Raw genomic sequence first — 13,637 nt, 5'->3', positions numbered from 1 at the left:
AGGTGTGTGTGAATAACGGAAGACGACAAGTGAGTGAGTCACATGCACGCGTGCATGCAAATACCTTTAGAGTCCGAGTTATCCAACACATCGCAATGTGGCATAATTTAAACTTTACTGATATTATCATCATCATCATCATCATAATCAAACACATCATTTAAAGAATTCGCCACATTACCCAACTGCCCTTATGCCCCCTTCTGAAGACAGATTGTATCTCTGAAGCACAGACGCAATTTTTTTTCTGGCAAGCTGAATATCATATGACACCCTAACGGCACACGGCTGTTGCTAGGCATCCTTTAGCAAGCCTCGTCAGGCCACAAGTTAAATTTACTACTACCGCCTTTTAGTGGGTTCTTTTCAAATCTTTAAAAAGTAGCCAACCAGAAGTTTAAAAATAGTTACTTGTTTCTGTGTCAAGTTTCAAAAATGAAAGCTGACGGAGGTTTTGTATAAAAAGGTTTCAGTTCCTGTATTTGCGTATGAAGATATAAAATAATCATCATCTACACACACACACGTCGCACAAACCAAGCGGTTACACCTTACAACACTTCAATACAATGAATCGAATAAAGTTATCAGAAATCACCTGAGAAAAAGTCATTTTTGAGGTTTTGTAATTAAGGTTTCCAGTCATCCCAAACTTTATAAAAATATATTTAGGTTCTAAATCCTTATTAGAGTTCAGACTGGTGCAAATGTTTTCGTTAAAAAAAAATCTCGAGTTGCTACTTCAATAACGAGTCAGAAATCGTTAAGCGGCTCTGACTGGACTTCTATCTTCAAGACAATTCATAGTTTGATATATCAGTGTGCTCGTCCTTATGCAGTACATTATCATTTCTATATTATAATAATAAAATTCAAGATGAATAAACAGATCTGTTGATTTTTAACAAAGAAAGCATATAGGCTAGGCTTAATCCTTGATATCATGAAATTTTCTGTAGTTTTTGGAACTGAAGCTTTCTGGTTTCTCGGTAACACAACGGTACAGCTGCAGTGGAAATCATCAGGGGAGGGACAGCGAGATGTTCGAACTCATAAGTATTTAGGTTGACATGTCTGTACAAGTGAAAGTTGAGTGGTTGTATCGTAACCAGTCTGTGCTTGAACGCATAATCGAAACTAGCAGCCATTATGCCACAAAAAGCCATAATTAACTAAGTGTGGCTTTTTCTCTTTGTCCTCATTATCACTTGCTCGCGAATTTGCCGGCTTCCACTCCACATCAACTTAGAGATGAAACGCCGACTTCAATGTCTTCCATATTTACTGAACATAGCAGTACTACAGTGTGAACGTAGCCGATTAAAGCTTACATCAAATAGAGTGGTGCTTGGAAGTTTGTGAACCCTTTAGAATTTTCTATATTTCTGCATCAATATGACCTAAAACAGTCAGATTTTCACACAAGTCCTAAAGTAGATAAAGAGAACCCAGTTAAATAAGATAAAAATATTATACTTGGTCATTTATTTATTGAGGAAAATGATTCAATATTACATATCTGTGAGTGGCAAAAGTATGTGAACCTTTGCGTTCAGTATCTGGTGCAGGGCTCGAAATTCTTTTTTTTTTTTCCCCCACCAGCCAGCCAGACTAGTTACCTTCCAAAGTAACTAGCCAAACAGAAAATCAACTAGCCAAAATTTTGTTCATGTATGAATTTTACTTCTGTCAAAAATAATGCAAAAAAGAGAGTAGTTACCATTGTTCATGACTAATGTGCATTTATTTCAAGACCCGAGTATTTTGATACTGTTGTTAAATACATAAATGAGAACAACACAGAGCACCATAAAATAATATCAACAAACAATAATATATTGGAAAACTTGGCAACTTGGTGTATGAGTACTGAAAGCAAATATACTTACTATCATGACTATAGCACCCAAAATATGTCCAACATGCTTTCTGTATTTAACCATTTATGAGAGAGAAAGCATTAGGAGCTTCATATTGACTAGGAATCAACTTGAAAAAAATTAATTATTCCATAAAAATCGTATCGCAGCCAAGGCCGACCCTGCTCCCACGTTTGCTTATAAAAGTCCTTTGTCGTTTCTCCTCTTCAGACCGAGGTCGCTTTGTCCCCGTCTCTGGCGGTTTCTGTACACCTTTCAGAAAATTCCACATCGCAACGTAGCTTTGGCAAATGTAGATGTAAACAACAAAAACACGTGTTTAAATGAGCGATAATGCGGCCACATCTATTGAATTTGAGAACGTGATGTGGCAGTGGGGGCGTGGCCAAGCGTCGGTCTGTGAATGGAGGGCGGAGTCAGGGAAGGTAAGTGGTGGAATCATTGCACCTGATGGGGATTAACCTGTGTTTGTGTGTATCTTCCCCAGTGACCGCGCCCTTTAAAAGGAGAGGAGAGCAGAGAAAGGGAACTCTCTCTCCCCAACCAGAACACGTGTGCGTGCGCATGGCTGGGAAGTGATAAAAGGCTGAAAAGCTAGCAATAAATAGTTCATTGAGAACTCAATTCTGGCCTGCCGTGCTTCTGTGCTCCACCCACCTGGTCCAATACTACACGTGATTACCGCAATATTCAACGAGGTGAGTTATATGCATGCGCAGTAGTGAAAAAACCGACAGCCTGACTCGTACATGATATGATTCGGAATTCGTCGGTATTTTCCGTCCTGCTGATAAACACATCGATTAACACAGACATGGCACGCGCTTAACATGTGGTGGCTTTAGTTGATGCGTGTCTGAATCTTCGCTTCATATTTATTTTTTATTTTCAACTAGCCAGCCGGGCTGGCTAGTGACAGGAATTACCCACTAAATGAAAAATTAAGGTCACCTCGGGCGACCAGACCACCGCAAATTTCGAGCCCTGTGGTGTGACCCCCTTGTGCAGCAATAACTGCAACTAAATGTTTCCGGTAACTGTTGATCAGTCCTGCACGCTGGCTTGGAGGAATTTGAGCCCATTCCTCCGTACAGAACAGCTTCAACTCTGGGATGTTGGTGGGTTTCCTCACATGAACTGCTCGCTTCAGGTCCTTCCACATCATCTCAATTGGATTAAGGTCAGGACTTTGACTTGGCCGTTCCAAAACATTTACTTTTCTTCTTTAACCATTCTTTGGTAGAACGACTTGTGTGCTTAGGGTCGTTGTCTTGCTGCAGGACCCACCTTCTCTTGAGATTCAGTTCATGGACAGATGTCCTGACATTTTCCTTTAGAATTCGCTGGTCTCATTCAGAATTCATTGTTCCATCAATGATGGCAACCATCCTGGCCCAGATGCAGCAAAAACAGGCCCAAACCATGATACTACCACCACCACCACATTTCACAGATGGGATAAGGTTCTTATGCTGGAATGCAGTGTTTTCCTTTCTCCAAACATAACGCTTCTCATTTAAAGTTATATTTTGGTCTCATCCGTCCACAAAACATTTTTCCAATAGCCTTCTGGCTTGTCCATGATTTTTAGCAAACTGCAGATGAGCAGCAATGTTCTTTTTGGAGAGCAGTGGCTTTCTTCTTGCAACCCTGCCATGCACACCATTGTTGTTCAGTGTTCTCCTGATGGTTGGCTCATGTTAATGTTCATGAGTCCATGTTAGAGAGGCCTTCAGTTGCTTAGAATTTACCCTGGGGTCCTTTGTGACCTCGCCAACTATTACACGCCTTGTTCTTGGAGTGATCTGTGTTGGTTGACCACTCCTGGGGAGGGTAACAATGGTCTTGAATTTCCTCCATTTGTACACAATCTGTCTGACTGTGGATTGGTGGAGTCCAAACTCTTTAGAGATGGTTTTGTGACCTTTTCCAGCCTGATGAGCATCAACAACGCTTTTTCTGAGGTCCTCAGAAATCTTCCTTGTTCGTGCCATGATACATTTCCACAAACGTGTTGTGAAGATCAAACTTTGATAGATCCCTGTTCTTTAAATAAAACAAGGTACCCACTCACACCTGATTGTCATCCCATTGATTGAAAACACCTGACTCTCACCTTCAAATTAACTGCTAATCCGAGAGGTTCACATACTTTTGCCACTCACAGATATGTAATATTGGATCATTTTCCTCAATAAATAAGTGACCAAATATAATATTTTTGTCTCATTTGTTTAACTGGGTTCTCTTTATCTACTGTTAGGACTTGTGTGAAAACTGTAGCACTAACATCCAGCACTATGGGTAGTATCTCACTGGGCTGCGACAGCCCGTGACTAGTTGGAGACGCAACAATTGTGATAAAATATGCAAATTAGCGACAATTTTCACTTGGAATCACACTGAATTGATATTCGCATATTTTACCGCAATTGTTGTGTCTCCAGCTAGTCGCAGGCTGTCGCAGCCCGGCTTTCCCTCGGCAGGCAGGGAAGTAGAGGAAGCCTCATGGAAACTGACTTAAGAAGGGTTCGCGACGGCTTTGCGACACTAGTGATGCATTTGCGGCTATTTTGAGAGAAATTTTGTCGCGCAAATTTTTTGAACATGTTCAAAATTTCAGCAACGAAGAAGCAACACTTTGTGACTCATGCGAGGAACTCGAGAAGCCCCACAAATGTTTCAAGACACTTTTGAAACTCTCTCGCGAATAACGTTCGCAATTTGTCACAAGCTGTTGCAGCCCAGTGAGATACTGGCTTAAGTAGCATCAGATAGTGTTATAGTCAAGACCACAAAAACTAAGACATAACCAAGACCAAAGCACATCGACAACAAGACTTTGACGGGTTGAGACCAAGTCAAGACCAGATCAGTGTGTGTGAAGGAGGATGGGGTGCGGTGATGGCCGTTAACAGGAAGAAAACGATCACAGTAACGATGTTAAATAAATCAGGCAATTTAATGATATCCCACAGTTATGGTCTTGAAATTACATTACATTAATGGCATCTAGCAGGCGCTCTTATCCAAAGCGATGTACAACATACCCAGCTACCCATACCCTGCCTGGGGAACAGTTGGGGGGGGGGGGGGGGGGGGGAGGTGCCTTGCTCAAGGGCACTTCAGCTATTCCTGCTGGTCCAGGGAACAGACAACCTTTTGGTCCCAAAGCTGCTTCTCTAACCATTAGCCCATGGCTTCCCTGAGTCCTCCATGTCTGAGACCGAGACAAGGACAAATAAAAGTGTGATCAATTCCAAGTCAAAACCAATATCAGCCTCAAGCAATACAACACTAGAGCGGCGGCTACAATTATCGACGCCTTTTCAGATTTACCAATAAAAAACAATTTTACAAAGATGAGTTACAGTTGCAACAGTTATTACTGGTTAATTAATCAACCAGAAGACACCCCCCCGCCCCCCGCCCCCCGCCCTTTGACCTTGTCGTCTGATGACACAGCTCATTACCTGAGATGGATTTTTTTTTAGCACGATCAACAATTTGAGGAAAACTTGGACGTTATCATCGCAGGTAAGCATAGTGGAAAGATCATGGTCATGTTTTTACTCATCAACTTCACTGATATTTCATGATTTCCTTGTCGAAACCTACTTTGTTTCTCACTCTCATCTGACAGTCGCCATTTTGTATCTAAACGTGCGTTTGAGAAGTCACGTGATGTGTTAATAATAGTGATCACTTTCACCGGTGTCCACCATTATCAACACCCTGTGGAATTAACTGACATTACAACTGTTATGGATCGATCTTTGTGTAACATTGTTGAAGTAGATGAAGTACTTTAAAAAAAAAAAAAAAGTGCTGGGATTTATAATATATTTTTTTTCTGATTCATAACAGAATGGAATGCTTACAGAGAATTTGGAATCCTACTGTAATAAATAGAATTCGAGCAGAATTAAATTCCTAGTGTAGAAAAAAATTAGATGCTTGAAATATTCAGATTTTTCTATTCCATTCAGAAAATATTTCTTGCATTTTGTTGTAAATATCTACCACATATTACATCATCAGTAGACATATTTTGGTTCGAGGAATGACATGCGACCTTTGACCTGGATTTTCACATGGTTACAATGTCAATTCCCTGTCGACATTTATTGGTGAACTACAAAACTACAAACAACAACGAATGAACAACAAAATGTGATCTACAAAAAGATTTTCTGACGCAGGTTAAACATTATCAGTTAATTTGTTTACAAACATTAGAATTACTTCCTCATTTACGTAAGCACCGACATCCATATATTTATAAAATACAAGTCTATGTCGGCGGCACGGTGGTGTAGTGGTTAGCGCTGTCGCCTCACAGCAAGAAGGTCCGGGTTCGAGCCATGTGGCCTGCGAGGGCCTTTCTGTGTGGAGTTTGCATGTTCTCCCCGTGTCCGCATGGGTTTCCTCCGGGTGCTCCGGTTTCCCCCACAGTCCAAAGACATGCAGGTTAGGTTAACTGGTGACTCTAAATTGACCGTAGGTGTGAATGTGAGTGTGAATGCTTGTCTGTGTCTATGTGTCAGCCCTGTGATGACCTGGCGACTTGTCCAGGGTGTACCCCGCCTTTCGCCCGTAGTCAGCTGGGATAGGCTCCAGCTCGCCTGCGACCCTGTAGAACAGGATAAAGCGGCTAGAGATAATGAGAAGTCTATGTAAAACAATTTTTTAAATCATTTTTTTTCTTAACTTAATACCAGATACCATTTTTTTTTTTAATATGATCAATCATCTGGATGTCGATAACCATGGACAAAGGGGTGTCGATAACCGTGGACAAAGGGGTCACATGATCTGCTACACTAAGTAATCGGGAATCAATTCATTTTTTTTCCAGTAGAAGTTTGAGTAATTATTCATGCACAATTTACGTATTGAAAGTCTTTTCTGCTTTTGCAACGGCCTAAAGATGGTTAAAGGCCAATTTATGCTGACAACGCGGTCCTCGCAGACGGTGTCGCAGATAGCGTCTGCGTAGCCCCCCCACCTTCGCAGACGCTCTGCGCGCACCTCCCAAAAATTATGACCACCGCAGAAGCCTCGCAGACAAGAGGGCTCTGATTGGTCCACTCTACATCCGCTGTACACGCACTTCCGCTTCCCTACTTTCCCGGTTTGGTTTGTTTTCACGACCGCCATTTTTAAAAACACGAGTGAAGATGGAGCAGCACGAAGAGCGGTTGATCGAGGAAGTGAGAAAGTACGTACATCTATACGACTCCAGTTCTAGTCATTATAAGTAACCGGAGGATAAACACTCCACTAACCACACCCACCAACTACTCCTAGCGATTTCGCGACTTCGCGCCCCCTTGCGTTGTAGCGGTGAATAACATCGCGCACGCCTATTACTCCCCACTCAACGATAAATTACAACTGTCTGCGAAAGCCTTGTCGCAAGAGCATGCAGAGGTCTTTAAGGTGTCGATAACTGTAGCCACTGCTCTAGTACCTGAGTGTTTTATATATCATTACCTCAATATCTCTAGCCGCTTTATCCTGTCTGCAGGCAAGCTGGAGCCTATGCCAGCTGACTACGGGCGTACACCCTGGACAAGTCGCCAGGTCATCACAGGGCTGACACATAGACACAGACAACCATTCACACCTACGGTCAATTTAGAGTCACCAGTTAACCTAACCTGCATGTCTTTGGACTGTGGGGGAAACCGGAGCACCCGGAGGAAACCCACGGGGAGAACATGCAAACTCCGCACAGAAAGGCTCGAACCCAGACCTTCTTGCTGTATAGAAGTTCTGATGTCAACATTTTATTTCAAGTTATTTCATTCAATCAGTCTAAACACACAATTTCTGTCAAAGCTAAGAAGTTAAAAGGATTGAACTATGACAGTGGTGTCGACTGAGAGAGAAGATAATAAATAATATCAGGTTTGACATGCAGTCCCAGCCCTCAGTGAATCACACCTGAGTCATCGCTCTAATTTCTTGTGTCCCAAGTGATTCATTAACCTTGGAAATGAGACAGACAGCTTCAAACCGGATACACAGAAAGGAATAATGACTTTACTTACATTAAATCAGGCCTGTGTTTGTGTATTATAGCACAGAAAGCCAGTCCGTCTCTGAAGGACGCTGCCATGTTCTTAACGTCCACATCATTATATCCCTCACACTGGACCCGACACCACTCCTGGAGGGCTTTTAATGAACCCATTGTTTCAAAAATAAAACAGTCCAGAGAAGTTTTTAGAGCTGGAAAATGTTTGTTGTTGAAAAAAAAAAAAAAGTGTCTATAAATCACACCGTGCCTCCATGAACTAACAGTTACAACATTCAGTTATCAGTAGCCAGGTATTTTAAAAGCAAAAAAAAAAGTTTAAAAAAAACACTAAAATGTCCGTTATAAAATGTATAATTATTTGTCGTTTGTTTCTGCGTCAACTTGAATTATCCAAAATGAGTCTCCATGATAAGAGTCGAGCAGTTAGCGCTGCGAGCTAGTTAGCTAGCCGGCTAACTGTTATCTCGCCAGCTCCATAGGAGAAAATTTCCTGTCAGAAAATCTTCAGTGCTTCAAGAAATTATTCACAAAACGGGTTTATTTTTCAAATCTCCACCACAAGACTGTCCTGAATGTTCCTCCAGTGTGTCAGCAGTCAGTCGCTCCATCCTAACGACGAACTCATTTAAAAGAGAGACAGAAAGATCTCTCCGACTCTTCTTAAGCTTGATCTTGACAGCTTTATTATTATTATTTGTAATTTTTTTTTATATTCTTCCCCAGGGTGTATACGCAGCTCCTTTCGAAATAAACGAAACTACTGTATAATTGTGTCCTTGAAATCCAACACGTCTCTCAGGTCCCGTTTCAATTCACTTCATGACAGGGAAAATATCACTAACGATAATTTTACTTGCACACACACCAATCCGCCCAAAGAGCAGTCAGGAATTACACGTCCAAATCCACCTCCTAATTACTACACAGGTGCACTATATAGGGTGTATATACAACGACTTCCGTGTTCTACGTAGACGCCCTAATATCCAATGAGGAGTTTTTTTGACATTCGGCCATTTTGGTTTCCTGATACGGAAAAGTAAATTTTGGCGCCCTCTTGTGGACGTTTGAAAATGACAAATGAATTTATTTGTTTGGACTGGATTTGCTTTGCATGAGAAAGTGGTGTCAAGTCAAGTTTATTTGTACAGCGCGTTTAACAATAAACAGTGTCACAAAGCAGCTTTATAGAAAATTAAAGACTTTAAACATGAGCTAATTTTATCCCTCATCTCATCTCATTATCTCTAGCCGCTTTATCCTGTTCTACAGGGTCACAGGCAAGCTGGAGCCTATCCCAGCTGACTACGGGCGAAAGGCGGGGTACACCCTGGACAAGTCGCCAGGTCATCACAGGGCTGACACATAGACACAGACAACCATTCACACTCACGGTCAGTTTAGCGCCACCAGTTAACCTAACCCGCATGTCTTTGGACTGTGGGGGAAACCGGAGCACCCGGAGGAAACCCACGCGGACAACATGCAAACTCCGCACAGAAAGGCCCTCGCCGGCCACGGGGCTCAAACCCGGACCTTCTTGCTGTGAGGTGACAGCGCTAACCACTACACCACCGTGCTGCCCAGTTTATTTGTATAGCGCTTTTAACAATAAACATTGTCGCAAAGCAGCTTTACAGAATTTGAACGACTTAAAACATGAGCTAATTTTGTCCCTAATCTATTCCCAATGAGCAAGCCTGTGGCGACGGTGGCAAGGAAAAACTCCCTCAGACGACATGAGGAAGAAACCTTGAGAGGAACCAGACTCAAAAGGGAACCCATCCTCATTTGGGCAACAACAGACAGCATGACTATAACATTAACAGTTTTAACATGAAGACAGTTTCATTGATGTTGTAACTCTTCATTGATGGAAACTTGAGTGCAAAACTGTTCACGACACCTGCAGTCCTAAAGTTAGCAAGTCAACTGTAGTCCTCAGCCATAAAAGCATTACTGTAAGAGTCCAGAGCGTCCTCCAGGTGTAACTTTCAATTGTCCTCATGGGGCCGTCCTCCACAGGAGCGATGCGATAAGACTCCAACCAGACACAGGGCACCAGGATGGATCAAGCAGGTCCGAGGGGCAGAAGAGGTCAGCATCTCAATCCCAGGACCAACATGTAACTCAGAGGGACAGATTGGGGGGGGGGAAGAAAACACAGGTTGTTAGGTATGCCCTAAAAATGACACAAGTATTAAGTCTGTGTGGTAGGTTCGCAGAGACGAGAGTCTTGACATCAGGCATAATACACAACAATGACATGTTAATATGGTTAAAAAATATCATGACCTGCTCTGGCTGGATGCTTGATTGGGTGATGGGAGCACACTCCTCAGCAATGATGAGATGCAGATGGGACCCTTAGGGCTGGCCAAGACAATTCAGTTACATTTCACCGGGTCTGGGACATGCGACAGAATGTCTGACAGCCGATTCCCTGCAGGCTACGATAGCCAGTCGAGGTCTCCACCCTCTCCACCAAAAGATTTCCTGTTGACTCCATGTAACTCAGAGGGACAGATTTTTTTTTTTTTTTTTTTGGGGGGGGGGGGGGGGTAGAGAGGGAAAGAAAACACGGTACATTATTACCAGTATCTGCAGACGGGAGACCAGTAAGTAAGTGGGAGGGGCTTACACAGAAAGTAGTGGATCCCAGCAAGAAAGAGGGATTAGTATTAGGTTTTGATGAAGGTTCCCTGGTGAAAAATAAATGTGCTAAGTGTACTAAAATTTATCATACTTTTGTGTACTTGAAACCACACTAATCATCAATATACTTCAAGTGTGTTTATGATTAGTTAACTTGAGGCATGCTATTTTGGAACAACTAATTTTGTACTAAATATATTTTAATTGTAATTAAATTGTAGAAAAGTGCAACTTGAAGTGTATTTAGTGTACTTTTATGTGTTAAAGTGGAACAACTTAAAGTATATTTTGTATACTTTAAGTATATGACTTTATATGTACTAATACATGCTTAATTAGTACTTTGTTTGTATTATAAGTCTCATCTCATCTCATCTCATTATCTCTAGCCGCTTTATCCTGTTCTACAGGGTCACCGGCAAGCTGGAGCCTATATGGGTGAAAGGCGGGGTACACCCTGGACAAGTCACCAGGTCATCACAGGGCTGACACATAGACACAGACAACCATTCACACTCACATTCACACCTACGGTCAATTTTAGAGTCACCAGTTAACCTAACCTGCATGTCTTTGGACTGTGTGGGAAACCGGAGCACCCGGAGGAAACCCACGCAGACACGGGGAGAACATGCAAACTCCACACAGAAAGGCCCTCGTCGACCACGGGGCTCGAACCCGGACCTTCTTGCTGTGAGGCGACAGCGCTAACCACTGTGCCACCTGTATTATAAGTACCTTAAAAATTAGTACACTTTAGAAATTACACATAACTTTCACTTAAAGTATATTTTAGTATAATATATTTCTATAAAGTGTAATATAGTATAATTATTTTAAAGTGTGTTAAAAGTGTTAGCGTGGAAGCATGATGTTAGTATACTTTTTATATATTTACAAAAAGTACAATTTGTGTAAGTACATTTTCAATATACTATTGAAAATATGAATATACTTTAAATACAATAAAGTAAATTTTTTTTCGCCAGGGTTACCAGCTCATTTCCTTATTAAAGCTTTACAAATTATACCTGAGATCATTTTTTAAAGTAAAGGATTGTCACACTTTGCTTCATTTATTAGTTTACTACACTTTATAGTGTTTGTTTGTTTGTTTGTTTGTTTGTTTGTTTGTTTGTTTGTTTTTTGATACAGTATTGTGCAAAAGTCTTAGGCACATGTAAAGAAATGCTGTCAACCAAAAATGACTTAAAAATAATGAAATGAAATGTTTCAGCATAAAAAAAAATACTATAAACAGTAATCAGTAAGCCATAATAAATGAAACAAAGTCAGTATTTGGTGTGGGACGACCCTTTGCTTTTAAAAAAAAAATAGTAGTCTGAGGTACAGTGAGTGCAGTTTGATAAGGAAATGAGCTGTAGGTTTTACTGAGCATCTTACAGAACCAGCCACAGTTCTTCTGGACCCTTTGACTGTCACACTCGCGTCTTCATTTTGCCCCAAATCCCAGTAACCTTCATTATGTTTTCTTTTTTAATCTGGAAAGTGGTGTCTTATGGAATATGCTGCTCAGATACAAACATGTTTTTCTGTAATATTTAATTTTGTGCTGGAAAACGAACACTTGGAACTCTTTGTACTGACTCGATATGTAGAAGTCATAAAATAGAAATCTATAACAAAGTTTTTATGCAAAAAAAAAATAGGGTGCCTAAGACTTTTGCACAGCACTGTGTGTTTAATTTCATTGGTGTGAATGCATGTTTACTCTATAAAGATTCTGTTATATCCTGTGGGAAAATATGTGTTGTGCTTTTTCTCAAGTATCAAGACACATCAGGAATCTCTCTGTCATTCTGTCTCTTTCTTATCATCTCCTGCTGAAGCCGACGTAAAAACAAGTATGTACAGGTGTGGCCTACAGACATGTAACGGGCAAGTGACCTTCTCATGATCAAGCACATCTTGTGGTCAAAGCAATTAGTTTGTACTAAATTGATGTGCATGGAATGTTTAGTGCAACAACCTTGCATACATTCATCTTGTATGAATCAGTCATACTGTAATTACTACAGACAACATTACAAACATATGCATGGAAATCTGAATAGTACTACATTTGCATCCTATAATCAAATCTGATAAGCGAGTTCGACTAATAATTACATCCACCCCCTGTTAATTTAACTGTAGTTATTGAATAATTCATAGAAGTTACTAAACAACAATAATCGTATAATTAAGGCTTTCAAGGAAAAATACATCCTCAACATCTTGCATATTACTCTTTATAATTAGCATATGCTAATTATACACCATTGGCGTCCAAGATTTATCTTTGCAATCAAAGTTTATTTTTTTGTTGCGTCAACATGTTGGTTTGGGTAATGGTTTTCTACATTACCCACATTCCCATTCAACTATCTATCAATAGTGGTGTAGTGGATTTTAGCACTTGCTTTACAGCTACCTAAATAGATCCGTGCAGAAGCAATTGAGTCCTTTAGTCCAGGTATCTCACCTTCTCATCTGTACACTCTGCTTCCAAGTTTTCATCTTCATGTTTGCCATCTCATAGATGACTAACTAGCCAAGTGCATATCTGCCATTCTCTGGAATCAAAGTCTCTGGAACTCTGAGTTCAGTGTATATTATCTCTACTACTACTATACACTGTCGGAATTAGGGGTACAGTGGGAGTCCATTTCTGTCCCCTAAGGTACAATCTACACCCACTAGGGCTCGTTTTATTTGGACCTCAAGGTCCAAAAAAACTATCTGTACCTTTTCAGGGCCGGAAACGTGCATGTATGTTCCCAAGCAGTATATAAAGGGTACTGCCCCAGTGACAAGCCATTGTACCTCTAAAGGTATAATAATGTACTTTATTTTCTGAGAGTGTACTACTTACCATGGCTACTAATATAACACTGAACATCACTGGAAAAATTCTGAGTGATAATAAAAGAAGCTGGGCGGCACGGTGGTGTAGCAGTTAGCACGGTCGCCTCACAGCAAGAAGGTTCCAGGTTCGAACCCAGCGGCCAGCGAGGACCTTTCTGTGTGGAGTTTGCATGTTCTCCCTGTGTCTG

The 13,637-nt window shown here is 41.1% G+C and overlaps 1 protein-coding gene across 1 annotated transcript in view; it reads right to left on the bottom strand.

Moving 5' to 3' along the window:
- Window positions 1-10,339, bottom strand: part of micall1a (MICAL-like 1a) — a 61,797-nt gene extending 51,458 nt beyond the window's left edge. Inside the window, exon 1 of the mRNA XM_060918906.1 lies at window positions 7,937-10,339. Coding sequence (XP_060774889.1) covers window positions 7,937-8,079 — 143 coding nt within the window. The 5' untranslated portion in view covers window positions 8,080-10,339. The remainder of the gene's footprint in view (window positions 1-7,936) is intronic.
- Between the last annotated feature and the right edge of the window lie 3,298 nt (window positions 10,340-13,637).

Source organism: Neoarius graeffei, chromosome 4, assembly GCF_027579695.1.
Source record: "Neoarius graeffei isolate fNeoGra1 chromosome 4, fNeoGra1.pri, whole genome shotgun sequence".
In the NCBI taxonomy this organism is placed as follows: domain Eukaryota; kingdom Metazoa; phylum Chordata; class Actinopteri; order Siluriformes; family Ariidae; genus Neoarius; species Neoarius graeffei.
This window is presented reverse-complemented; position numbering and strand designations above follow the sequence as displayed.